The sequence below is a fragment of the Hemicordylus capensis genome, chromosome 6 (assembly GCF_027244095.1).
Source record: "Hemicordylus capensis ecotype Gifberg chromosome 6, rHemCap1.1.pri, whole genome shotgun sequence".
Taxonomy (NCBI): Eukaryota; Metazoa; Chordata; class Lepidosauria; order Squamata; family Cordylidae; genus Hemicordylus; species Hemicordylus capensis.
Genome location: NC_069662.1, coordinates 108012374 through 108040332, shown reverse-complemented (window position 1 = coordinate 108040332; position 27959 = coordinate 108012374). Strand labels below are relative to the sequence as shown.

Here is a 27959-nt window from a genome sequence, read left to right as displayed (position 1 = left end):
TGTCCTTTGGATGCAGTGAGACAGATGTCAAGGCTGCTAAGCTGAGGATATGAGTCAGATGATAAAGCAGTTTCTGAACTTCTGCAGCTTCTGAGTCTTTGCTTTTGTTACCTTCAGCAGATATCTTACAGTTGTAATGAGGCTCCTTCTGCTTTCTCTTCTCAAGCCAAGTTTCTTTTTTAAAAATTCCATTAAAAAAGACTTGTGAATCTGGAAGCAGGCATCTTATCAGAAATCAGAGCCAAAGCCACTAGCAATCTGCAAAATAAAGTGCTTGCTGCTTAAAAAGCCAGCCTGCCTCTACAAACAAAGAAAATAAATTGAGTGGATTCCCTGACCTCTTAATCCCTCAAACTGAGAACCCAATTTGAGCATAAATGAACACCAAATTGCTCTTGTGCCGATGACGTACTTCACTCTCTGTGGCAGGAGCCAAGGGGTCAGAAGGGTCAAACAATGTAGCATGGGTTGCTTTGGTGTTTATTTTTAAACTTAAAAAAAAAAGTATAATGCTAGAAAAATGAAATATTTCATTTCTGAGATTGTGAAGGTGGCAAAGTTCCTAGTTCTTGATGGGCTCCAAAATGTGCAAAACCTTGCTGATCTTATTTTAACCTCCCATTTGCCAAGCTGGTGTTGGGGGCCATCAAGAAATTTGGGAGGGGAGGCTACGTCCAGATTTTTGCTTTTAAGGGATGGTAGGGAAAGCTTGGAGGTGAATGAAATGGGAGGGAGCAAGAAAAACGAAGCTGACTTGGCTCTTCTAAAATTTCCATAATGCAACTGTAGAACTGCATAGATGGCTAAAGCTGTTGACCGTTTACTAGGATAAAATGTTAGTGAACATTCCCATGGCTTGATATCCAGTTCTGACATGAAAGCACTATTTCAAACTCTGGTTAGAAATCTTAGTTTTGAGCTCTCAAAAAGTTCTTGAATTAACAGAAAGTCTTTGGATGCACATAAAAAATCCTGCAAGCAGAACTAGTGGTACCTCAGGAGAGAACTTTTTAGTTCAGCCTCTCCTAATGGACTAATTTTCTACATGCAGAGCCTTTAAAAAAAAAAAAGGAGTATTCAAAAGTATTTAAGACTTTCCCTCCAGTCTCAAAAGCTAGAGTTCTTCTGGAACTCTATCATGTGATTGTTCTGAATGGAGAGTCCACCCTCAGTTCCGCGTATAAACAATCACGTTTTCATTCATCGCAAGTTGGCTTTTATTCCACCCCCACTCCCAATTCATTCTCCAAGATCCATGTGGCACAGGCCATTAGAAAGTTCTAGAAAGAACTTGTGGCTTGCCAAACTGTTTTGGTCCATGATCTCAGTTTGGATACATTTCAACCCTTTCTTCCTCATGCATTTCACCATGAAGAAACTGAGGCAAATACACACACACAGCTGCCTTCGGTTGGCATGGGAAAACTGAGGAAAACTCATCTCAGGCTGGCCCTGCATGACGTGTGAGTTATCGGAACCACAGTTATGGGATCCAGCTGCAGTTCTGATTACTCTAACCTCTGGATTAACCCTCAGGTTTCAACTGAGGCTGGAGCTGGGTGTGAGCTATGGGGGAACGTGAGCTAGCTATCCCCTACCCGCCACAGTGTTAATTTTCTGTTCCATTTTTATCATTACCAATTTATATATAATTTGTAAAAATATGTAGCAGCAAGTTATATTTCAAATCTTTTACAGAAACTCTTGATGCAAAGCATATATATTATTTATATTATATTATATTATATTATATTATATTATATTATATTATATTATATTATATTATTTATATTACATTTTATACCCCTCTCTTCCTCCAAGGAGCCCAGAGCGGTGTACTACATACTTAGGTTTCTCCTCACAACAGCCCTGTGAAGTAGGTTAGGCTGAGAGAGAAGTGACTGGCCCAGAGTCACCCAGCAAGTCTCATGGCTGAATGGGGATTTGAACTCAAGTCTGCCCGGTCCTAGTCCAGCACTCTAACCACTACACTACGCTGGCTCTTGGTGGCTATATGGTGATGACAGATGGTGATTCTATATTTTTAAGGTAGGGGTAGGGATGTTTGTGTGTCTGTAGATGTGTACACACACACACACACACACACACACACACACACACACACACACACACACACACTTATCTCAAGGCTTATTTGTAACTTGCTAAAACTTACTTTTTGGCCCTGCTGTCCATTTCCACCAACCCCTCCCCCCGGCCCATCTAGCTTAGTATTGTCTCCACCAACTACAGCAGCTCTCCAGGGTTTTCACATGGGAGACTTTTTCAACCTTACTTAGAGATGCCAGGCATTGAACCTGGGACATTCTGCATGCAAAGCATGCACGCTGTATTTGTCTATGGCTCTTGCACGTATCTTTGTAAGGAGTAATTGTTGCCTAAGACAACCACTATCACCCCTGCTCTCCCCAAGTGGAACTCAAGTAGTTTAATGAACTGGATTGTATGGATTAATTTGATGAGGGTGTCTGATTATGGAACATCCCTGCCTTTACATCGGGAGATCAGAATACGACCTTTTGGCATTATGCTTTCAGGCCACTTAGAACTGAAAACAAAGGTAAGTTTGAGTGGGGACAGCAATCATTTGTCAAGTAATGTTGGGGAAAATGTCTGAAACCCTGGAGAGTGGCTGGCAGCTAGTAACAACAGTGTAGACAGACTAGCGGTTTGACTCTGTATATAAACGCTTCCTGTTGCTCTTTGGAACGTGTTGGAAAATCTTTCTTTGGACACAGTTTAAACCATTCCAGTTTAATTCAAATTTATTTTAGTTCAAACAACACTCCTTGGGGCTTCTGACGTCTCAGACATGCAGAGAATGATGCTAAAAAAGCAACAAAGGCTATGCATTTAGTTTCTCTCTCTTTTGAGGGTGGCATTTCTTTCTGACATGAGAGATCAAGTCTTTCAGGGACTCTGAGTTAGCAGCCCATCACTAGCTTGCAAATGGAAAATAATGCATTTGATTGCACAGCAAATAGCAAAAAAGATTGCAGATGTTAATAGACAGAGTTGAGAAGTGCAGAGACTTATTACTGCTATTATGATAGATATTTTCCTGCCATGACGGTTTTCATTGTTATCTCTCAAATGCATCCATCTGCTATTTCAAATATCATTAAGGTTTCCATGGTAAATTAACTTCCAATTATATTTAGTCTGCTCACAGCAATAGAGGCTGGTAGTCACAGCATACATCCCAGGCGAGAGCCCTGGTCACACATTCTCTATTGGGATCTATCTTATGAGCCACAGACTTCAGCATCTGTAGTATTGTCTGTTCGGAGTAATGAGAGGCAAAAGGTTCATCTGATCCCATTTTAATGCACTGACAGTGTACAGTATTGAGTTTAGAATGTAATTTGTTTCTCTAGTTTTCCACGGGGCACAGCACACACAAATAAGATCTCCTCTTCCAGAAAAACATAAATATCCCTCACCTTACTTGTTAAGATTGCACTTCGCAAATGTACAGACAGAAGAGTAGAACAGTGCTGACATCTCAGTCTTCTGACATTGGCAAGTTCTTTTTGCTCCTAGCACCTTGTCTGAATGGGATTGTTATTGGGGCTTAGAATATTGAGTCTTCCTATCTGTTTCTTTCAACACACACAACAGCACCAGCCTATGTAGGGACTCAGTTCTGTGGGGACTCAGTCAATGTGAACTTGGGTGGGTGAGGGGGACAGAACCTTTGAATGCCTTGCCCAAGAAAGTTAGTCTGGCCTTGGCACTTTCCAGACCAGCTGCTCAACAGCAGCAAAATGCCTCCATCCAGGCAAGTCACATTTGAAACATAAACAGCAGAGGGGGCAGTCTTGTGGAAACTAACAACCTCCCCCAAAAGCAACTTTCTTACGCAGGATATACGACTTACTGTAGGAGAGGAGAGCTGGTCTTATGGTAGCAAGCATGACTTGTCCCCTTAGCTAAGCAGGGTCAGCCCTGCTTGCATATGAATGGGAGACTAGAAGTGTGAGCACGGTGAGATATTCCCCTCAGGGGATGGGGCCGCTCTGGGAAGAGCAGGAGGTTTCAAGTTCGCTCCCTGGCTTCTCCAAGGTAGGGCTGAGAGAGATTCCTACCTGCAACCTTGGAGAAGCCGCTGCCAGTCTGTGAAGACAATACTGAGTTAGATGGACCAATGGTCTGACTCAGTATATGGCAGCTTCCTATGTTCCTATGACGTCCTAGCTCTATATCACAGCGATTAAATTTGAAACAAGGCATTGGAAATGTGAATGGCACCCTGCTGTCCACGTAGGGACTGTGGTGTCACAACACAGGAAGTGTGGAAGCACACTTCCAAGATACGATGTGAACCAGTTGCAGGGTCTAATTGGAAAGCATCCTTGTGGCAGACAGCTATGGTTTACCTCTTCTAGAGAATGAGTTTTGCATGTAGAAGCCCCAGGCTCCATTAAAGGCAGCCATAAAGGCAGCTGAACCCCCATTTCTCTCTACACAACTCCCACTGCATTTATGATTGGCCTCTGAGCATGGAACTGTGATCAGCATGATCTGGCCTTCCTAGCATCCCGGTGGGGTGGGGGGGAGGACATGACTCAAAAAGGAAGTGGACTAAGATTGGCCATAAACAAAAGATTGAGGATACCTTGAGCTGATGTGTATTGGCATTAATTTGGCTTTCTTGCTCAAGGGAGGGCCCACATCTGTCCATAATAAGAGCCACAGATGTTTCCTAGAGAGTATTCAAGGTCAGCATACTTTCCTCCCTTTTCAGAAACTCAAGGACATCCCAGACTGATTGTCAAAGAGGGACAAACTTTTGTCTGCTCAACTATCTAAGTGGAGTAATGGGCATCACCAGCCCCAAACCCAATCAAGCCTTTGTTACCAGCCATTGAAGGTCATTTCAACATGGGCATCCACCTAACCCTACTTCTAGGGCAAATAATATCTATAAAGTATTCCCCTTCTCCTCTCAGTCTGCACAGTTCATGTTTGTGTGTGCATGTGTGCCAACCTGTGAAATGTACACGCTTTTCTCCAACCGCCTGAACACCTGCAGGTGTCTTGAGTCACACAGGCTCTGGTCAAACAATTCCTGGGGATATTTCCCTTGAATCTCCTTCTGCTAGGGATTGGTGGTGCTAAGCTACCATGCATTGCACTAGGGTTCTTGCTGACCTGGCTCCTCTCTCCTTCCCTGCAACTTTCAGTGAGGTGGCGGTCCCCCTGAAATGGGTCAGCATGAGCGCCATACTTTGGTTTTGAACTGTGCAGGTCCCTCCAGACCTTCTCAAAAGCTACAGTTTACCACTTTGTGGCAAAGTCTATCCTCCTCCCACACCAACAAACAAATCAATGCTCACCAGCTACACTTCAACCCTATTTTGAATGTGACTCCTGAACGTTACAAGTTCCATTCTAGATCCCAGCTACTTGGTGAATCTATCAATGAGTATATCATAGCATTGCGTGCCTTAAGTATAAGCTGTAAGCGTGCCAACTTTACTGATGAAACGATCAGGGATCAGATTGTTATGAAAACAAAATCCTCCAGAAATGTACCTTGGATAAAGTTATAGAGATGGCAAGGAGAGTAGAAAATGCTCTTCACTGTGCCAAATTGCTCTCTTTGGTACTCCAAAACCAACATCCTGGAATCCAGGTTGTTCAGTCTAAATTCTTCTATACTCAATCTTCTCATATGGTACTGCCCCAGAAAGTGGTAGCACAAGAAAGGAAGAGCTACTAGTGCCACTAATGTGGAGGCTCTGTCCACAAGGCCAATTTTGCTCACTGTCCTGCACAGAAGGTTACTTGCAAGAGGTGCAAAAAAAGGGTTTGCAAGTATGCTGTCCACTCCATTACTGATTCACCATTTGATGAGGATGAGGCAAATGAACTGCTTCTTGATGGAATTTAAAGTGTGACAGAATCAGAGCCTGTCTAATTGTAAAGTTAAACTAAATGGCCATGAAGTGCGGATGCTGGCTGATTTTGGTTCTCCATACATTATCATTTCCTATTTTATTTTATTTTATTTTATTTTATTTTATTTTATTTTATTTTATTTTATTTTTATACCGCCCTTCCAAAACTGGCTCAAGGCGGTTTACAAATAAAACAAAGACAGTTAAAATCAATCAACAATTAAAAATATAAGATACCATAAACAATAAAAAATAAAACAATTTTAAAACCCTGAAAAACAGGTACATTTAAAATCCTTTACAATAAATTAAAAACCCTGGAAGGCCAGGGCAAACAGAAAGGTTTTAAGGGCTCTCCTAAAATCCAATAAAGAGTTCAAATGACGGATTTCTGTAGGGAGCTCATTCTACAGCCCAGCAGCGGCTACAGAGAAGGCCCACCTCTGAGTCACCACCAGACGTAGCTGGAAACAGACCTCCTCAGATGACCTTAACATGCGGTGGGGATCATGCAGAAGGCGGCGCTCTCTAAGGTAACCTGGACCCAAGCCGTTAAGGACTTTAAAGGTAATAACCAGCACTTTGTATTTTGCCCAGAAACATAGCGGCAGCCAGTGCAACTGTTTCAAAACAGGCATAATATGGTCTCTCCAAGTTGCTCCGGAGACCAATCTGGCTGCCATGTTTTGAACCAACTGAAGTTTCCGAACTACGTACAAAGGCAGCTGGAATGGAATGGATGCAGCTGTTGAATCAGCCAAAGCTGATAGAAAGCACTCCTGGCCATCGCTTCCACCTGAGATACCAAGGTGAGGCCTGGGTCCAGGAGTACTCCCAAGCTGCGTACCTGCTCCTTCTGGGGGAGTGTAACCCCATCCAGCACAGGGAGATCTAACTCACCCCTCAGATTCTGAGCCCCTATAATGAGCACCTCCGTCTTGCTTGGATTCAGCTTCAAATTCTTATTCCTCATCCAGCCCATTACTGCCTGTAGGCAGGCATTTAGGGAATGGACACCATTTCCTGATGATGCAGATGATAAGGAGAAGTAGATTTGGGTGTCATCAGCATACTGATAACACCCAGCACCAAAACTCCTGATAACCTCACCCATTAGTTTCATGTAGATATTAAAAAGTATTGGTCCCCTGAGGGACTCTATATAAGAGCTCTCATTTTGAGGAGCAACTGTCACCAAGCTCCACCATCTGGAAACTACCTGAGATATAGGAGCGGAACCACTGCAAAGCAGTGCCCCCTATCCCCAATTCTCTCAGGCAACCCAGAAGGATACCATGGTCGATGGTATCAGTCACTGCCGAGAGATCCAAGAGAATCAATAGAGTCACACTCCCTCTGTCAATTCCCCAGTAAAGGTCATCCATCAGGTCAACCAAGGCTGGCTCAACCCCATAACCCGTTCTAAAGCCAGTTTGAAATGGGTCTAGATAATCCGTTTTCTCCAAAACCTCCTGGAGCTGGTCAGCCACCAACCTCTTGATCACCTTGCCCAACCAAGGGAGATTGGAGATTACCCTATAACTATCCATTGCTGAGGGGTCCATGGAAGGCTTCTTAAGAAGCAGTCTAACCATTGCCTCCTTCAAACAAGGAAGCACCCTACCCTCCCTCAGTGATGCATTTATGATATTAACTACACCAGCTCCAACAATCTCCCTGCTAGATAGAAGCAGCCAAGTCGGGCAAGGGTCCAGAGAACAAGTGGTAGGCCACACCACCCCAAGCAGCTTGTCCACATTCTCAGGAGTCACAGATTGAAACTGATCCAACCTAACATTGCAAGAGGGATTGCTGGACACCTCCTTCATAGACCCTGCAGAAATAGTGGAGTCCAAGTCAGCCCGAATACAGGAGATTTTGTCCACAAAGAATCCACCAAAAGCGTCACAGCAGAGCACCTCTGGGAACTGATTTGAAGCAGAAAGTGCAGAAATTATACTCCTCACAACCCAGGATAGCTCTGCCAGACGTGAACCCACAGACGCAATGAGCGCTGACCCAAATCCACTTGCATTCCAGTCATCTACCCAGCTGCTTCAGCCCCCGCAACTCCTCGGTATACCAGGGGGCCATTTTTGAAGCAGGTCTGGAGGGACGCTTCGGAGCAATTGTGTCTATTGCCCTGGTGAGTTCCTTATTCCAGGTTCCCACCAGGGCATTGACAGAATCACCAGCCACACCAACTTCAAAACCCTCCAAGGCCTTTTGGAAACCTACTGGATCCAGTAGCCTTTTTGGGCGGACCACCCTATAGGTCCATCACCCCTGCAGGGGTAGATTGTGGCTGTGATACCAACCGTAACCAGGTAGTGGTCCATCCATGTCAATGGGTAAACTACTGGATCCCTGACCCATGGAACACCCTCCTGATCCGAACAGAAGACCAAATCAAGTGTGTAGCTGTCCACATGAGTTGGTTCAGAAACTAATTGAGATAGGCCCATAGTTGTCATGGTCGCTATGAACTCCTGAGCCGCACCAGACAAGCCAGCCCCAAAGTGCATATTGAAGTCCCCCAGCACCAAAAGCCTGTGAGACTCCAACACCAACTCTGCAGCCAACTCCATCAGCTTAGTTAGGGAGTCAGTTCGGCAGCGGGGTGAACGGTACACCAACAGAATCCCCAATCTATCCCTAGTTCCCAGCCTCAGAAATACACACACAATGTCCATCAACTGTCTCACAGGGGCCCTGGTAAGGGAGATGGTATTCTTATGGACCACAGCCACTCCACCCCCCGCCGCCCACATCCCCTAACCTGCTCCACAACAGAATAATCTGGAGGGAGAAGCTGAGCCCACACTGGACCACTCGCCTCCCCCAACCAGGTCTCAGTTATACATGCCAGGTCAGCTCCTTCATCCATGATCAAATCATGGACAATTTTGGTCTTATTCTGAACTGACTTGGCATTACAAGTCTTATTCTGAACTGACTTGGTAGGTATTATGTTTCAGATACTCTGAAGACAGCAGCTGGAACTCTTTGGCTGGAACACCACAGCAAGGTTGTCTGAAAGGCATTTACTTTATAAGAAACTCCTTACTACGTCAGATCTGCATCCGCAGCCTTCAGACATCTACCCATGGGGATATCGAGGTTTCCCTAATGCCATAAATGGGTCACTTCACTGCAGTGATGATAGAAAGAAATGTAACAGTTCAAGACTTTCCAGCATGCATACTATGAAACATGAGAGAAGAGAGTCTGATCTCAAGAGAGGAGCTGAAAAGGAATTTGATTTTTCCCAATACTTAGGAGAAGTTTGCGTGACAGGAGACCACATAAAAGACTTCAAGACTTTGTTACTAAATTTTAAATCAATTCAATTTTGATTGTTATGAAGGGGAGGGATGCGCTGTATTCTATCTAGTTATCTTTTGTGTTTTGTTGTTTGGATTAGGGATGTGCATGAACCTGTTCAGAGGACCTTTTACAGGCCTTCAGTCTGAACAGCCGGTGGTTTGGCCAGTTCAAAGGCAAGAGGGACACCTTTAAGGGCAGGGGAGGGTGCATTTACCCCCCCCCCGGCCTGTTCCCCCTGTGCTTTCTTAGAAACCAGTCCAGCGGGGTAGCAGCACACATCCCTGCTGCCCTGTTCTCTTCTTGGTCTAGAAGTATTCCATGCACGTGCGCATGTCGGGCGCATGTGCGCTGTGTGTGCTCGCATGTCACGCGTGCACATGCGTGTGGTACTTCTGGTCACTTCCAGACCAAGGAGAGAATGGGATGGCAGGGAGATACACTGTTGTCCCTCCAGACCAGTTTTTAAGAGAGCTCCAGTGGGGAAAACGTGGTGGGGGTGGTAGTAAGTTCACCCTCTCAAGCCCTTAAAGGTGTCCCCCCACCTTTGAACTGCCCCCTGCTGGTTACGTGCACATCTCTAGTTTGGGCATCTTGTCCCAATGGGACCTGCATAGAGAGTGTGGGAGAGTCAGAAAGGAAAAAGGAGGAAAAGGAGGAGTTGTTCCTGGAATAAAGTCTTAATTAAACATACATAATATTGCTTTGTGTTTACGAAGGAAGCAGCTCTAAAACATCCTCTTGAGCTTGCATTCATTGGAATTTGGTGCTCTGCTTAAGGACCTGGATCTTGTAGTTAAAAGATTCCGTCCGACTCCCCAAAAGATAGATACGTATGCTTTTTACTTCCATACTTCTGTCTTTAATAAACATATTCTTTGTTTTCAAAGAAACCTGGTCTTGACTCCATTTCTCCCTTTGGGGCACTATAACTCTTATCTGTCTTTATCACACCAACTATATCAACACTTCTTATTGCTGCATGCATGTTTTCATTCAATTCAAGTTACTTCCCCCACATAGATCACAAGCATAGTCACAGGGTATGATAGCAACCACACCCTTGAGCAAATGTGGTAACAGCTCAGTCTGTGGGATCTCCAGGTAAGGCTAGGAAAATATTCTGGAGAACTACTACCAGTCAATGTAGACAATGTTAAACTAAATAGACCAATAGTCTGAGGATAAGGCAGCTTCATAAATTAGTGTAAAAATGCTGACCACAAAATGTAGGAAGCCCGGTGGCCGGTGGCCCTCCCGCCAGCGGTCCCCCAACATGCCCCCTGCATTTGATGTCAGATGCAGGTTGTGTGGCTGGGGTGCCAGGCATGGCCCCTGATTGGTGGCAGCCCAGGTTCTTTGAACCCATCCAATCAACGGTTGCTCCACCCCCGCTTTAGGCTGCATGACATCAAATGGGGCTAGCTCCTAGGAGAAAAATTCTAACCATTTTTCATGCAGTGATAACCTTAACCGACAAGTCACAGAAGTTCCATGCCTTATACTTAAAAATATCACGGGGATTTTTATCATGGTATTTTTTTTAGAACTTTATTCTGTCATTCTCTATTGATGAGAATAAAACTACTTCCAGAAATGAAACAAGCCATTTCCTCTGTACTCTGAGTTGCTTACAACATCTTCCTCAGAAGAATTGTCAATACAAATGTTAAGAGGAAGTCTGTTTTTGACAATAAAGGCTCTTTTTAAAACCCCAGATGTGCTTTTGTTATACTAAAATAGGAGTATGCCTGGATCACTATCTTGGAATCAGAGCTTCCAGGATGAATCATAATTCAACCAGGCAAAGTCAGCTACATAGGCTGATAAATCAGAAAGATGTGACAACTCTATTAGTTGGTGGAGATAGAAGGGTGAATATGCTACTGTTCTTGCAAATTTCAAATACACCTATCTATGTCTTTTTACAAATCGTGATTACTAACAGCACTCTTCAGACTCCGTGTACTCTTTGTTTTAAGGGCTAATTTATGGCTCTGTTATCTTGTTACATCCGCACAATTATTGTGTTGAGAATAAGCAGTGTAAGTTTGATTACTTTGATGCTTGTTAGATGTGTTACAAGATGTACTTTGAATATATATATATATATATATATATATATATATATATATATATATATGATTCATGCTGAAAGGTAGAAAAGTTATGCACTTACCATTGAGATTCTAATATTTCTCTGCTAGGACATCAGGTGAATTATAGAGAGCAACATGGAACAAACACTGAACAAGTAATCAGTAAAGTGGATGCCACGCAAAGGATCAGTTCCTGAAAGGACACAACAGCAATGAGCAGAAAGGAAGGGGTACCATTTTGAACTGTACCAGCTGAGAACAGCACCCCTTCCTTCACTAGGTAATGTCTGTTGTGAGACCCAGATGGTAGACTATCCTAGGAATTACATGCCTTCAGTACCTTTGCTATCCTGAACTTGGCAAGTCTGGTAATTTATTTTAAGTTCCGCTGGATGCGTGGTAGTTGTAAATGTATGACTCAGTTTAATTGAATCCTTAATTCAATGAATTATTAATTCAATTAACTGGCTCAAATTCTTTGTCACTGCCACCATATGAAATCAGATGAAAATGTCATTCTCATTTGAGATAAGCAGCTGTCTTTAGTACACTTAAGCACAATGTATGTGGCAGGTGCTGACCTGAAATAGGATATTACCTGGCTGACTACCTTAATGCATAGTTTTGCAGTGTTCCTCTATCACTTCATGTATTGCGAGCATAATAAATATAGGATACAATGGTCTCTACTTGTGCCACACCACCGGACCCCATGTTAATTCATCTTAATATCCTTGATGTGGATTAGAATCCACTTCCCTATTAAGCATGGATTGAAAGGCTGAAAAAACCCTACAACCTTAATCTTTCCAGCTGTCTGTAAGCCAGACTGGGTGGTTAATATGGCAGCTAAGGTGCAAGTTACAGACCAAATACCAGCAGACGTGTGTATTTTCACAAATGTAAATAGAAGCAGATTTCAGTAAAACATAATTTGCCTACATTGCTTACATTGGAAACACTGAAGAGTCTTAACCACATTATACTGACTTTTAACTTGCCTAGAAATCCCTCCCCATCTTCTTGATTTTCATGCATAATTATCTGTGGCATATATACCAGGGATAAAAATGTGATAGATCTATTTAGGAATGAAAAAGCGGATGTAAGTGTCAGTTCAGAGCAGAGTCCTAAATCGGGGCTTCAAAGGAAGTTCAAAGGAAATAAGAAGAGACTGGAGAATAATGTGAATAATTAAGCCATCAGTGCCACTGAGAATCTCTTCGGTTTATAGCATGGTATATTAACTTTCCTAGTCTATACTGGACTTTAACCAGCTAAAATATTTCAGTTCCTTAGTCATAGAAATTGCTCTGGCAAGCTACTGCAAGTAGTTATTGCTACCATGATAGTAACAATAGCTGGATTAAAATAAATAATGGCAATCTTGTACATTCTTCCATGACATCATCAACATATTTTCCTACCTGTAACATTATGCCCTATATTACTTTTATCTATATATGCCAGCATCCAAAGTACTACTTTCTGCATGCTAGTGGGATTTTAATTTTCCAGCAGACCCTGTCCCACCAATGCTTCATCATCAACTTCTTTTGGAAAGAGGTTTAGTTTCAAAAGTGGTTTGCCACGAGGTATGGGTGAGTGTGTGTGTGGGGGTGGTGGTGGTGATGTTCAGGAAACAAAAGCCCAAGACTACCTCAGATATGAGGAACTAGTTGTCTCAACTCTAGCCATAGTATCAAAGAGGTTGCTGACCTCTTTGGAATTTACTAGTGGAACTCTTGCCAAAGTAGGGATGATGCCACTCCAGGGCACACAGCAGTACATATACAGCCCAAGAGCCTTAGAATGGTTTCACTTTCTAATTGACTTAGCTGTGGAGCACACAACAGCAAAACATTGTGTACATAAGTTGCAGTGCTGCCCGATTATATGCCTTAGCCCAGGAGTTCTCAAACCTGGGTCCCCAGATGTCGTTGGACTGCAATTTCCATCAGCCCCAACCACAATGAAGGCATTGTGGCTGAGGATGTTGGGAGCTGCAGTCCAGCAACAACTGAGGACTCAGGTTTGAGAAGCTCTGTATGTTCTGGGTCCACAGGTCCTCCTGCTGCTGTCCAGGAGTACGACTCCCTGTGCCACATGTAGACCCTTGCCACAGCTTGGCCATCAACCTCCAATATAGTCACCTAGCAAAAACATTTCAAACATTGTTGGCATAAAATACACTCCTTTAAGTCCTTGTGGTCATAACCCAAACTTTCTACTTACAGTGAAGTTTGAATAATGGACATTTCATTGGTGGAAATATAGCAAAAAGAAGCACTGAACAGATAATTAGGCAGCAATCATTCAAGACGTTGGGGCTATTCACACATGCAGGCAAAACCAAGCTAAGGAAGCGTGGCCTGGTTTTGCCAGTGTGTGTGAACCCACTTAGGGAGTCCATCATTTAGCCCAGGTTTTGGGCACAAGGGCACCCTTAAACTGGGCATAGTGCTCGTGTGTTGGTGCCGCTTGGCTCTGCGCGACACCTACATGTGAGTAGTCTCCCGGCCAGTGGTGGGAGGATCCCTATAATGCATTGTGCCCTCACACACTGCATTACAGGAGTCCCAGGGGCTGGGAAGATGCATCCCAGGCCCTGACCCTCCATGCTGCTGGCAGTAGCCTACAATCATCCAGGTGGGTGATCTTCCTGCCCAGGAAGGAGCCCTTGATCGTCTGCCAGCGAGGTAAACATTTTAAGGCTTCCTCCCCTGCAGATCAGAGCCTTTTCTCACTGATCGTAGATTGATGATGGTCTTTCCACCCTATAGAGATTATTGGCAAAATATCAAAGAGGGCTGCTTCTGCAGATGAAACACAATGGTCTGAACTGTCCATTAAAGATTCAACTCTTTCATTGCGGTGGAAGTGACAAGACGATTTGGAAACAATTAGAGAATTTATACATCTACACCAGTTTCAAATAAAGAAATATATTAGACCATACTAGACACTAAAAGTAGGTGTTCAGCAGCTTCCTGACAATGCTGACTGAATGCATAGTACTAATCTCCAGGAAACTACATTTTTGTTTTCTGCTCCCTAGGGCTGACATCCTTGAAGCACTGGGATGGTTTGTATGTGTTTGTATATATAACAGAGTATTTGTTAGTGCCACAGATTAAATATTAGAGATTAAAAACAAAACACAGCAAAGCCACTTCAGTATTTGCTTTTGTTTTTGTATCTATTACTGTTAAAATTTAGGGTTGCACATTTTGTATTTTTTCTGTTTTGGTTTGTACCAAATTCGAATCAACCCCATTTTGTATTTTGTCTGAAATTAAGCCTTCCAAATCACCCCAGTTTTGTTTTGTATCCAAATTAATCCGAATTTGAATTAATTTGGATTTAAAAATGGGTCACATGGTCAAAAGAGTGGGTGCGGGTTATAGTGCCCAATGAGTGGAAACTACCACAAAAATTTCAAAGGAATTGGGCAAACTGCTGATTTTTGGTGAATTTTTAAAGTTTGTGTATCTTTCAGATTTTCCCCATAGGGTATCATGGAGGGTGCAGGAAAAGTATAGCTTCACACGTGGGGGGTGGGGTGGGGTGGGTGGCCCAGAGTGGAGTGTGGTTGGTGGTAGTGCCCAGTCGGTACAAGGAAGCTACCACAATTTTTTAAGAGGAATTTGGCAAAGGGCTGATTTTTAAAGAATTAATGAAGCTACACGTTTTTCAGATTTTCCTCGTAGGGTATAATGGAGGTTTCTGCAGTCCCATAACTCCACTTGGGGGGCACTGTGGTGGCCCAGAGCAAGTGGCGGTGTAGTGCACATAGGGTGCCAACATGGGTTGCCAACCCATGAAGTACAGGGTTTTGTTGTTCTAGAGGTGTTCTCTACTACTCTTAGTAGATTCTCTAGTAGCATATGAGAGTGGATTCATGGTTTTTCATTAAAAATATCATTTGCTACCAGAGAATCTAAACTCAACACCTCAGAAACAACAAAGCCCAGTACCCCAACGGGTTAGTAATCCAGGGGGGTGGTTGGCACCCTCTGTGCACTACACCACCACTTGCTCAGCATCACACCAGTGCCCCCCAAGTGCAGTTATGGGGCTGCTGAAATCACCATTATTCCCTATGGAGGGAAAGCTTAAAGACACTCAAACTTCCCCAAATCACAAAAAATCAACCTTTTGATCAATTCTTTTGAAATCTGGGTGGTAGCAGGCACCCCTTGGGGCACTTCCACCCAATCCACTGTTCTGCCCCAGCAGACCCCTTTCTGCCCCAAAGACACTGCAACTTCGACAGTTCCTAAGAAAGCAGCCCTTAGGCCAATTCCATGGGAGTCTGGGTTATGGCAGGCACCCCTTGGGGCACTTCCACCCAACCCACTGTTCTGCCCCAGCAGACCCCTTTCTGCCCCAAAGACACACAAACTTCAATAACCCCTCACTCCCCCAAGCTCATGCTCCACTGCTGCAACCCCCAAGCCCACCCTCCACTGCTGCAACCCCCAAGCCCACGCTCCACTGCTGCAGCAAACTACGGCTAACAGCAGCATCAAGTGTGCCCTACTCTCCCTCTACCAAGCAAGCAGTTCTCATCCACAGACATTTTTCTCAACACATCAACAACAATAGCAGAGCTTTACAAAGAACCGGTTTCCAAAGCAAGATCACACAGAGGCAGCAGAACAACGAACTATGCCGGGCAGGCAGGCATTTGAATTGCATTATATACTATATACACATACATGATAACTAAATAGGGAGCAGTATGCTGGGATCAGGCAGGTAGCAAGACAAGCATGGCATCATGGAAACTTGAGTTTAGACATGCAGTGCAAAATTAGTTCTCTTTCTCTCTTGAATAAGGCAGCCAGAAAGGCAGAAGCAAGCAAGTACTGTAACTTGTTAATGAATTGAAACACCACCCCCACCACCATCTCAAAGCAATCAGACTAGAGAGTGGAAAAGGGCATTGTTTTTTAGAGCTGGCAATCAGAATTTCTTAGCACACGATTGCATTACAATAGAACACATTCCAAGGAAATGAGCTTCCTCTGTGATGCCTGCTTTTTGCATATCTTATCTTCTGTTAATCTCTTCTTGACAGACACTCACTGCCTCCCTAGTTGCTGCAGTCAGAGACCAAAGCTCTGAAGAACAAAACAAAACAAAACTTTGGCTCCAAAATAGGGTCATTTTGATTTGTATACCCAAAAAAAATAATTGTTTTTTTAATTTTTTCATTTCGATTTGTATACAAAACATCCAAAAATGCTATTTTCGGACACAAAATGTTTTGTTGCCGAATCAAAATGCACAAGCCTATGAAAATTCCCTAGGTTAAGCTACTGGTTTGAATACAACCATAGTAATGCTGTTGTGTTCTGTCTCTTTTAAGAGTCAAGCTAAAAAGGCTCAGGATGAGAGAGTAATGGGAGAGATCTGGGGGAACAGTATCACCAAGGGTGGCTCTAAAACACCTAGTTTGGGGGAGCAAAGGGGTGGCAGTCCACTTTTGTGGCAGGAGAGTGCGGATATTGGGTAGATAGTTTAACAGTATTCGGCTGGAGGGCCATGCGGAGTGGGCATGGAACAACTTTTCAAGGATTTTGTAGCCTGGAGTGTTGGCCTCTGCTCGATGGGTGGCACGACTCACCAGTTCAGAGCTTTGGCAGCTTGAGTAGGGGGTGGGTCAGGTTGCCTCCCCCCCCCCCCCAGCGGGGGAAAGTCTCATGGTGAGAGGAAGTAGGGACCTAGCGCCTGACTGAATCAGTATCCTGCCCTTTGCCCTGTTGTGGGAAGGCCCTCCCTAGCAGGTGGTCCCACATGGGAGGAGTATCTGCACTCTGATTAGTTAGGTACCTCGTTGCAGGTCTTATTCTGCTGTACATTAATAAGGTGGCCCTATTTTACTTCAACTAAGCATATCCTATCTTCATTGAGGCTGGGGATGCAATGTGAGAGAGCTGAGGGAACAGTTTCACCAAGGGGACTCCCAGTCTGGGGGAGCAAAGGGGTGGCAGTGAATATTATTAGGGAGTGAAGATGTTGCTATACATAAAATACTTATTTATACTACCTGATATGTACATCTCTAGGCAGTGTAAGCAAATCAAAGTGTGCCGTCAAGTCAATTTTGACTCCTGGCACCTACAGAGCCCTGTGGTTTTCTTTGGTAGAATACAGGAGGGGTTTACCATTGCCTGCTCCCACGCAGTATGAGATTATGCCTTTCAGCATCTTCCTGTATTGCTGCTGCCCAATATAGTAGCAGAGGGGATTTGAACCAGCAACCTTTTGCTTTTTAGTCAAGCATTTGCCATTGCCTGCTCCCACTCAGTATGAGACGATGCCTTTTGGCATCTTCCTGTATTGCTGCTGCCCGATATATAGCAGAGGGGATTTGAACCAGCAACCTTCTGCTTGTTAGTCAAGAATTTCTCCACTGCACCACTTAAGGTGACCTAGGCAGTGTACAAAGTTATATTTTAAGTTTTCTACACTAGGCAGTGTACAAAATTTAAAATATTTAAAAGTCAACACAGATTAAAATACACAAGACACAATAATAGGTAATAAGCAGCACTTTGTGAAACATATCAGTAGTATAGGGGCATACCTGCTGTCAAAAACCATGTGCTTTTGTTTACAAACAAAAGCACGTGGCTGGAGGATGACGTCACAGTGACGTCACGGGGGGCGGGGCATGCAGCTGTCAAAATGCGCTTACGTCACCGGAAATACGTCATCGGAAGGGGCTGAGGAGACCCCCACGTGACCGGGAAGGGCCAGAAGTGGGGGACGCCCTTACCCCCGGAAGTCTGGCACCCACCCTACCACCCCTACCCCAGAATATGTCCAGACATGTCCGAAGGCGTGCATGTGACCCCTCTACGAACACGCCTAGCCACCCTGGACCAATAGGAACAGGTTTCAGGCTCCGGAGAGGTCCGAGTGAGCGGGTGTGATAATGGTCGGGCGGCCATTTTGTGCAACTTTATTGGGCGAAAAGGCCCAGAGGAGACCCCACGTGGCAGGGCAGGGTCAGAAGTAGGGGTACGCCCTCACCCCGGAAGTCTGGCACCCACCCTACCACCCCTACCCCAGAATATGTCCAGACATGTCCGAAGGGGTGCATGTGACCCCTCTACGAACACGCCTAGCCACCCTGGACCAATAGGAACAGGTTTCAGGGTCCGGAAAGGCCCGTGTGAGTGGGTGTGATAATGGTCGGGTGGCCATTTTGTGCAACTTTATTGGTCGAAAAGGCCCAGAGGAGACCCCATGTGGTCGGGAAGGGCCAGAAGTAGGGGAACGCCCTCACCCCGGAAGTCTGGCACCCACCCTACCACCCCTACCCCAGAATATGTCCAGACATGTCCGAAGGTGGACATGTGACCCCTCTACGAACACGCCTAGTCAGCCTGGACCAATAGGAACAGGTTTCAGTGTCTGGAAAGGACCGAGTGCGCAGGCGTGATAATGGTTGGACGGCCATTTTGTGCAACTTTATTGACCGTATCGGGGTCAAGTGAGCTCTCTACGAACACGCCTGGCCATTCTGATTCAGTAGGAATACTCCGTTTCTCTCTGTGCCACTTTGTTTTTGCAGACCCACGGGTTGAGCGATCATGGGTTCCCCAGAGAGATCCTTGGAGGATATTGTACAAGAAACAATTGTAAACCCTAGCCCGAGAAAGCGGTATATTAGTACAAGTTCTGATGATGAGAAATTCCCACCAGCTAAGCGTCCCGAAGAAGAAGACCAAGAACTTTATGAAATCTGGCAGGGAATCTTGGAAGATGCAGCAGCAGAATCTTTTGGAGCTCAGGTAAATAAACACTGTTGGTGTTACAGACTTGGGGAGTATGTGAGAGTTCCCAGGGCTGCAACATAAAAACTGTGTTCTTTAATGTTTTCCCAGGAGGGTGAGGACCGCGGCCTTGACACACTGCCTCTAGCAATATGGAACTATACAGAGCCCGGGAACATGCATATCAGGGTGCGTATGGAGAATTTAGGGGTGGGAATATCTCTTTTAAAAGAAAGATAGAAAGAAATAGTAATAACAGCATACCTTCCCCATCCTACAGAATCCTCCCGCTGTGAGAACGCATCAACCCAGCCATGTTACTATGCAGAATTTCCTAGGACTACAAGTGGATGATTCAGATTACATACCAGCAAGGAAAAGACGTTCTGCTATGAAAGGCCTTGTCAGAGCGGGGGTATATGGAATTTTAAAATACTGCCTGAAGAATTACATGTATGATTCATGCTACGGGTGTATGGTTCAAGCAGGGGGGCAAGACTCACATGAATGTGTTACTTGGACCGATAGAAATGTTTCCAGATTTATTAGAACATTGTCATCAAGGATGTGTGTGAAAGCAGTGCTCCACATAATTATTATAATTGCTTACAGCTTGAAAATGTTATTGCTATCTAGTGATACCGTGAATCAGACTCTAAACCTCATCAGCAGGGTTAAGGGTTCTGATGACCCGCAGGCTGTGTTAGAAGCTATCCCACAACAGAACGATTCCAGAATGCTCTCTTTTGTGAACTGTGTCCTCGAAAAAAGGGGATACAGACAGTTTCTTGTTCCAGAGATACCTGAATAAATTCCCTCGCAAAAGTCTAATGGAACTGTTGTACACGACTGCCCTCTAGTGGTATGTGGGTTTTTTTTGCTTTTTTGTTGTTGTTGTTAATACATTCTTCCTAGAATACTGACTGTTTTTGTATGTCTATTAAAATACTATATTATTATGTATCAATTCATAAATAAATAAAATAACCCTGGCTCTAAACAAATGACTGCTTTATTTTTGCTGGGGATACCCTATTACAGATATATTTACAAGGAACTTCACCAGCCCTGAGGGTTCTGTAGTAGGTTGGGGTCCAACAAGAGGATGCGTTCATCAGACAATGGGTCCTTTAGCAGTGGGGAGATAATCCCATCAGCCATCATGAATCTTTTACCACTCCCCTAACCAGCATGCTGGTGGACATCCAATCAGAAAGGTCTTGCAAGACCATGTGGGCATAGAACTCACGTTGATAAAACTAGTTTGAAGCAGGAAGTCTTTCTCTTTCGCCCAGAAGCACTCCCCAGAAGCAGGACCCTGCAGAGAAAGAAGTCTGTGGTATGGCTACCCACCATTTTATAACTTGCTTTTTCTAAAATATGCTGCTGGGCCTGGTTTTGAATCTGTTTGATATCTTTGGAATCTTTTGATATTTTAGTATGCTATTATTTTATATATGGAGAGCCTGTTTTCAGGGCCTTGTATGGTTTAAAAGTGCATGTAACTTTAGTAATTTACCCCCTTTTCTCTCATTTTTTCTCTAAGCCATGCGGCCTGATTTTGAATCTGCCTGAATCCTTAGTAAATGCTTATTTTATATATGGAGAGCCTGTTTTCAGGGCCTTGTATGGTTTAAAAGTGCATGTAACTTTAGTAATTTACCCCCTTTTCTCTCATTTTTTCCTCTTACGCCATGCGGCCTGATTTTGAATCTGCCTGAATCCTTAGTAAATGCTTATTTTATATACGGAGAGTCTGTTTTAGGGGCCAGGATTGGTTTGAATGTTACCCACAGGGTCTTTTTTTAAAAAAATGAGAACCCTGACCCTTGTTATTTTTAAATTTTTATTCTTAAAACCTATATTTACACAGGCAGTATTATATACAGCATTTTTGATGTACGCCTCAACATCTGTAGAAATCTAGTATTCCAAGGGCAGTTTCTGTTCTCTGCAAAACAGCTCTCCTGCAACAAACAAATAAAACAGGGTCATGCATGCACAACTCACAATCCTGTAAATGGTTTAAATTAAATAAACTCACCCAGCACACGTGTTCATGCCAGCCACTCCTCACAATGTAATCTGTAATAAAAAGGGCCATCTTGTCCATGATTTGCTGGCTCACCGCAGGACATAGACGTTTTGTGAGACTTTTTGTAAGCAAACCACCGAACAGAAAAATAGTTAAAAATCTGCCCTTATTGATTTTCCCATCTGCAAATTCTGCAGCCATCACGGATGTGAAATAGTTCTCAATATCTAGCAAGCTGTTAGGGTGAAGAGAGTCCATGTGGGGTCTTAGTTCGGCCTCCATTTTAAGCAGCAAGGGGCCTATCCCCACCGCTTCTGGTTTTCCACAGGCCTGCCGGATACAGCCCACAGCAAGAGAGTAAACATGCCGATATTCCATCTTGTTGCCCGTTTAGGTTCTGTTTGGGGAGGATATGTCTGAGCATGTCCCTGGTTGGGTATTTTTGTATATATTCAACAGCACTCACCAAAACAAAGAAAGAAAAACACCACCAAAGAAGATGAGCATAAGGGATGATGAAATGAGCAATCTTCTCGATATCCCTCAAGATATGGGTATGGCTATATTCTACTCTCCCCACCCCCACCCCTTTTTTTAGATTGTTTTAAAATGTTATGAAGATATATACATGACTGATTTATATTTGATGTTCTACAGAAAATGTTGTTCAAGCCCCTCGGTCTGGGAGAGCCACTTTTTCGCTCTCAAAGGGTTCGGACCCATATCTCATCCCAAAGGATGAGGTTCTCACATCACAGGCTGTTAGAAACACAGTATCTGGTAAATTACATTTTAAAAATTTAAAATAAATTCTAGATGAGTACTGTTTTGAAGGGTTTTCTGAGTAAGACCAACTCTCTCTCTCTCTCTTTATTGTAGATGGCATAGGGCAGAGAAGTGATGATAACATAGGTAAGAACAGCCCCCTCCCCCAAATCTCTCTGTAATATCTCATTCTAAAATTCAACAAATTGTATTATTTCTCTGTGTAAACAGCCCTGAGCCATTTTTATTATTTATTTATTTTGGAAGGCCGGGGGGTGGGGGGGATACAAATAGAATTATTAATAATTATGGTTAACACATGCCTATGTTGTTCACAGTGGACCTGACAAATACCCAGGACGGGTTGCGGAATCTGACTGAGAGTGCTCTAGAGGGTAAAATAGCTTTATTTTAAAAGCATCCCTGCAAACGTATACGCCGTGTGGAAACCTCAGACTAATTCTATCTAACATGCCCCCCCCCTTTTTCTCCCTACAGAAGAACCTGAACCAGCCCCCGCACGTCTAAGCAGATTGAAGAGAAAAGCAAAGAGTAAGGGTAGGAGAAAGAAAGAATGAAATGTTTTAACTATTTTATTTATGTATAGCTTTTATTGATAAAACCGTATGATTCCCTTATCTGCAGATGTAGTATCCCATGAACAGCATCAACCCGGACACATGGCGCCCAGGGACTCCGACGTGGAGGTGCAGCCAGCCTACAAAAAAACCAGAAAGGCTATCCTGGAACCTGGTAAGACATTTCCACACTGCATGACACAAACAGCTACATACTTCAGTAACACACATGTTTGTACCATGCGGGTAAGACATTTCTGCACCGCATGACACAAACACGCTCACACATCATGCACACACCTATGTGTCATGTTGGGGAGGACCCCCCCCCTTGTCTGCGTGGATTCCTGAAGACGTTCCCTCTACTACCTGACGATAGCTGACCCGGAAACCCTAGGAGCGGGCAAAACCACAAGACACCCAGAGACCCTTTCAGAAGCATGGTAAGTCTACCCCCCCCCCCCATGGCACAACACACACAAACACACACACACACACACACACGTTCAAACCTACTAGCTGTGGGTGATTTACTCCAGACATACATGGTGACCCCCTGCCCCCCTCTGATCTATCTGTTTCAGAACATGAACCGGGGGTCCGTGATGTCCAAGAGTTGAACGCCCAAGATAACGAGTTCTTGGCCAGCATGGCACGTGTTACAGAACACATAGAGACATTGATAAGGACTAGGGCTGTGGCTTTTGAACGCAAGGCCGAAGCTGAGCAACACCTTGAACAAGCAAAACGCATTATACGTAAACAAATGGCGGTGATTAGTGATACTTCACAACAGCTAGAATGTCTAAAGACATGTGCAAACCCTGTGTGTGATTTCGTAGACAGAAATAAAAAAGATCAACCATACCCTGTCTGCATACAGGTGGGGGGAGGGTCCACATCTAACCACCAGCCAGGAGGGTATAGGAATGCTTCTGATTCTTCAGACGAATTTGAACCATCCGAGGAGTCACCTAGTGGCCCCGGTCCTCAGAATGCTTTTACTGAACAGTGTGAAACCCAGAATGGGTCCTCTCTAGGTGAGGCTTCTGATGTTGGCCCGAATGCCACCCCCAAAGAGCGGGCTACCCACAGCGGAGCTTCTCGAGGAGGCTTGGCGTTCGATGTTGGACCTGCAGCGGGTTCCCAACAGTTCTCTTCTGAAGAAGCAGCAGGCATTTCTGAAGAAACCCCACCTGTGGATCTTCAGTTTATACAGCGTTATAATAGGAGCTATGCATGCTTTAATGGAACTGAAATGTATTACGAATTCAAGTTTGTGAATTTGGACAGAGTACACTCCTTTTGTGATGCGCTATCTGGGATGCATTCTGCTATTCAAAGGGTTTTGGATAATATAAACAACCATATAGAACCAGGGGACTTTGTACAGCTCAGATTGCGAGCGCCAGGGATTTCAAACCCCCTTTACTCAGCAAGGAGACAGGCAGGCCATCTGAACGCTGAGGCATTCCTAAGCGCTATATCTAATCTGCTTCAAAGTTATGCACAAATTTTAGCTGATGGTGTATTAACACTGGCTGTGATTGTCATCACACCCCCACGAGGAGCCGGTCGCAGGCATATAAAATCAATACCCTATAGCAGCATTATACAGAAAAAGAGGCTGCATCTGATAGATGTCCCCATGCCTAACACAGCCCTCTGTTTTGCAGCGAGTCTCATGGCTGTTCTAGATTTGAGAGCCACCGCTACACAGATAAAAAAGGGAGCAAAAAAGTTGTACCAGGATCTTGGGTGGAGTGAGCAAAAACAAGTGTCTTATGCAGACGTGGAAACCGTAGAGACACACATGAAGGTCAATATTGTTGTTGTGCAATGGGGAACTTCTGGATGGAGTATTTTAAAAACTCCTGAACAGAAGTACCTCAAAACCTGTTTTCTGTTACTTCATAAGGATCATTATTATGGGGTTAAGAACATCAAGGGGTTTTTTGGGACCAGAAATTTTTTTTATGTCTGCTACACGCCCTACAGACACACACACGACTGTTTGATGAGGTGCCACCGCTGTTTAGAGGCTGGATGTGTAAAACACGTGGGGCGTGTAATCAGATGCCCCAAATGCAAGATGCAGTGTAGATCACATGAGTGTCTAGGAAAGCATATGAAGCTCGCCGCCGTGGGGCGGGTAGAATGCATCCCGCGTGATCTATGTGAAAAGTGCTTCCGCTATGTCGAGCTGGGTCATGAAACTGAACGCATCTGTAGGGGAAAGCAGTGCCGTGTCTGTTATGAGTACCTTTCCCCCGGGGTAGAACACGCGTGTTACATTCCACGTCTACAGTACCCCGAGATATCAGTAAAATATGTGTTTTATGACTGCGAATGCAGGCAGGAGGATGGGGTCCACGTCCCAAACTATATTTATGCCAAGGCCTTTGAAGGGGAGACTGTGGAACCTGTTAAAGCATATCAAGAGAAACAGAAAGATTGGGAGAAGTGGGGGCCCCAAGGGGATTATTGGGAATTTAAGGGAGATAAATGTCTGAATGAGTTTGTATTACGTTTTACATCAGATAATAAGTTTATGGGGTGCACTTTTCTGGCTCACAACTCGCGGAGCTACGATGGCATTTTGATACTGAGAGAGCTAATCAATGAAGGCCTCGATGTAGAGCTGCTCACACAGGGGGGAAAACTGCTGTGTATAACAGTTACAAAAAATGACATAAAATTTATAGATTCCCTATGCCACCTACCCATGGCTCTAGCAAAACTCCCCAAAGCTATGGGTTTTCAGGGCTGCAAGGGCTATTTCCCACATTTCTTTAATAAAAAAGAAAATGAGAGTTATGTTGGGAATATGCCAGACCCCCAGGACTACGGTGTGGATGCTATGAAGCCTGCAGATAGGGAAGAATTCATGAAGTGGTATGAGGAAAACAAATCAAAAACGTTTGATATGCAGAAGGAATTGGCCTATTACTGTCAGAAAGATGTAGACATCCTGATGCAGGCCTGTACAAAATATAGACATGAATTGGTTGAGATGACATGGGATGTCGTTGATAAACCTATGGGGAGGAAAAATGCCAGGGTGCTGGTGGGTATTGACCCCTTCCAATACCCTACGCTTGCTAGTGTGTGCTTAAGAATGTACCGCTACAAGTATCTGAAAGATGAAGAGATCGCCATACCGGCCCCAGATAACTACCATCATCAGTGCAAAAGATTCTCAACTATGTCCATTCAATGGTTGGAATACATAGCCCACAGGGAAAACATACATATTCAACACGCTTTGAAAGGGGGTGAGTTTAAGGTTGATATTCCTCAGGAGCTTCAGGAGGCGTCGGGGGGTGTTAAGGCATATTATTTAGATGGTTATTCTGTGAATGGGGGAAAGAAATGTGCTTTTGAATTTAATGGCTGCTTTTATCACGGGTGTGTAACCTGTTATTCAGCACACAAACAGCACCCCATGTTGTCGGAAACCTATGGTTTTCTCTACAATGCTAGTGAGAGGAAAGCAGATGTCTTAAAACGCATGGGGTTTGAAGTCCGTTGTATATGGGAGCATGAGTGGCGTGACATGGTCAAGGGGGATCAGAAGGTGGTAGATTTTCTGAAGCAGCAGGGATTTCCAGAACCTCTGGAACCTAGAGATGCGTTGTTTGGGGGCAGGACAGGATGTGTGAGTCTGTATTATGAGGCGAAGGAGGGAGAACAGATTCACTACTCAGATTTTACCTCTCTCTATCCATTTATCATGCGAAATCGCCAGTTTCCCATAGGACACCCTAAAGTAATTTATGACGATTTTAGACCACTCTCTGAATATTTTGGAATTGCCAAGGTGAAGGTATACCCACCACGCCGTCTCTTTTTCCCTGTCCTCCCTGTCAAAGTGAACGGGAAGCTCATGTTTCCGCTGTGCAGTCTCTGTGCAGACTCACAGCAGCTGGAGCAATGCAGGCACAATGATGAGGAAAGGGCTTTAGTGGGTACATGGTGCACTGTAGAATTGAATGTTGCTGTGGCTAAAGGTTACAGGGTGGCACAGATCTATGAGGTTTGGCATTTTGAAAGGAGTTCTGGCAGCCTCTTTTCAGAGTACGTCAAAACATTTCTCAGACAGAAGCAAGAGGCATCGGGCTACCCAGCAGAGTATGTCAGCAGGGAGGATAGGGAGAAATACATTGCTGAGTATTATAAGAAAGAAGGTGTGTGTTTACGCCCCGAGATGATTGAATCAAATCCTGCTAAACGCCAGATAGCCAAGCTTTTCTTAAATTCCTTGTGGGGGAAATTTGCTCAGAGGTCAAACCTTCCTAGGACATCCATAGTAAAAAGCCCTAATGAGCTTTTCCAATACCTCTTTTCAGATAGCTATGAGGTCTCTATGTGTGAATTCCTTGATGATGATACATGTTGTGTGTCTTGGAAAGATGCAAAAGAACGTATAGTTCCACCAGGTCACACAAATGTTTTTCTGGCGTGCTTTACAACCGCCTATGCACGCCTGCATTTGTACTCTATCATGGAGAAGCTGGGGGAACGGTGCCTGTACCATGACACAGATTCTGTGATCTATGTGTCTCGTGAGGGGGAGTACAACCCACCCCTTGGAAACTTTTTAGGGGAGCTGACAAACGAACTACCGGCAGACCAGTACATAACAGAGTTTGTGAGCACAGGTCCTAAATCTTACGGCTACAAGCTGTCAGGGGGGGAATCGTGTATTAAGGTCAAGGGAATTACTCTGAACTTTTCTAATTGTCAAAAAATTAATTTTGACAGTCTGAAAAATCTGGTTTTTGCCTACGTTTCGGACCGGAACCCGCCACGTGAGATTGTGGTAGAGCAGAATGGCATCGTTAGAAATAAGAGGAGATGGGAGATAGAAACACGTCTTTTGAGGAAGACGCAGAGAGTGGTGTTTGATAAGCGCGTCATCGTTGAGGGTTTTAAGACTATCCCCTACGGGTATTAAAATGGATGTTCGATGGCAACACCCCTTCTCCGCTATCCTTGCGGGACCAAGCAATAGCGGAAAAACATTTTTCCTTAAAAAAATGCTGGACAATGCACACAGTGTGCTATCTGTGATGCCTGAAAAAATCGTATGGTGTTACTCTTGTTGGCAACCTTTGTACAAACAAATGCTCTGTAAATACCCTATGATAAAATTTGTAGAAGGTATGCCTGAGAAAATTGATGATGATGGCTTGTTACCCCCAAATAAAATCTGTTTTCTTGTTCTGGATGACCTGATGAGTGCTTCATCTGACAGCCACCAAATTGAACGCGCGTTCACTGAGTTTGTTCACCACAGGAATCTGAGCGTTTTTCTCATCACACAGAATGTTTTCTACAAAGGGAAAGCGGCCCGCACCATAAGCCTTAATGCCAAGTATATGGTGCTCTTTAAAAACCCAAGGGATAAATTACAGATCATTAATTTGGCGCGTCAGATTTTC

At 44.2% G+C, this 27959-nt stretch overlaps 3 protein-coding genes across 8 annotated transcripts in view; 2 read left to right on the top strand and 1 right to left on the bottom strand.

Moving 5' to 3' along the window:
• LRRC3B (leucine rich repeat containing 3B) overlaps nucleotides 1-27959 on the top strand; it is a 402453-nt gene that overhangs the window by 76172 nt on the left and 298322 nt on the right. The gene's annotated exons all lie outside the window — the stretch shown is intronic.
• On the top strand, nucleotides 1950-27745 carry LOC128329802 (uncharacterized). Of its 5 annotated transcripts, XM_053261528.1 has the most exons (11): nucleotides 1950-2049; nucleotides 11456-11627; nucleotides 18936-19326; nucleotides 19418-20476; nucleotides 21632-21726; nucleotides 21830-21952; nucleotides 22052-22084; nucleotides 22276-22332; nucleotides 22436-22495; nucleotides 22583-22690; nucleotides 23100-27745. In XM_053261528.1, the coding sequence occupies exons 5-11, from the start codon at nucleotides 21672-21674 to the stop codon at nucleotides 27470-27472; spliced, it is 4809 nt and encodes a 1602-aa protein (XP_053117503.1). In that variant the 5' UTR covers nucleotides 1950-2049; nucleotides 11456-11627; nucleotides 18936-19326; nucleotides 19418-20476; nucleotides 21632-21671; the 3' UTR covers nucleotides 27473-27745. The 5 variants fall into 5 exon arrangements, with proteins under 5 accessions (XP_053117503.1, XP_053117502.1, XP_053117504.1 ...); XM_053261527.1 differs by having other exon boundaries at nucleotides 18936-20476; XM_053261529.1 differs by lacking the exons at nucleotides 1950-2049; nucleotides 11456-11627 and having other exon boundaries at nucleotides 18864-20476.
• Nucleotides 20982-21737, bottom strand: LOC128329805 (bcl-2-related protein A1-like). Its single transcript, XM_053261539.1, has 2 exons — nucleotides 21182-21737; nucleotides 20982-21104 (listed from the first exon to the last, which is right to left on the bottom strand). The coding sequence occupies exons 1-2, from the start codon at nucleotides 21548-21550 to the stop codon at nucleotides 21003-21005; spliced, it is 471 nt and encodes a 156-aa protein (XP_053117514.1). The 5' UTR covers nucleotides 21551-21737; the 3' UTR covers nucleotides 20982-21002.

What these genes read in the sequence shown, in the direction of transcription:
- LOC128329805 (XM_053261539.1), bottom strand. Translation starts at nt 21,550, where the DNA reads ATGGAATATCGGCATGTTTACTCTCTTGCTGTGGGCTGTATCCGGCAG. An exon ending in GGCATGAACACGTGTGCTGG is followed by an intron (nt 21,105 to 21,181) that starts GTGAGTTTATTT and finishes TGTTTGTTGCAG; the next exon opens with GAGAGCTGTTTTGCAGAGAA.
- LOC128329802 (XM_053261525.1), top strand. Translation starts at nt 21,585, where the DNA reads ATGTCTGAGCATGTCCCTGGTTGGGTATTTTTGTATATATTCAACAGC. An exon ending in TGTTAGAAACACAGTATCTG is followed by an intron (nt 21,953 to 22,051) that starts GTAAATTACATT and finishes TCTTTATTGTAG; the next exon opens with ATGGCATAGGGCAGAGAAGT. An exon ending in AAAGGCTATCCTGGAACCTG is followed by an intron (nt 22,691 to 23,099) that starts GTAAGACATTTC and finishes TATCTGTTTCAG; the next exon opens with AACATGAACCGGGGGTCCGT.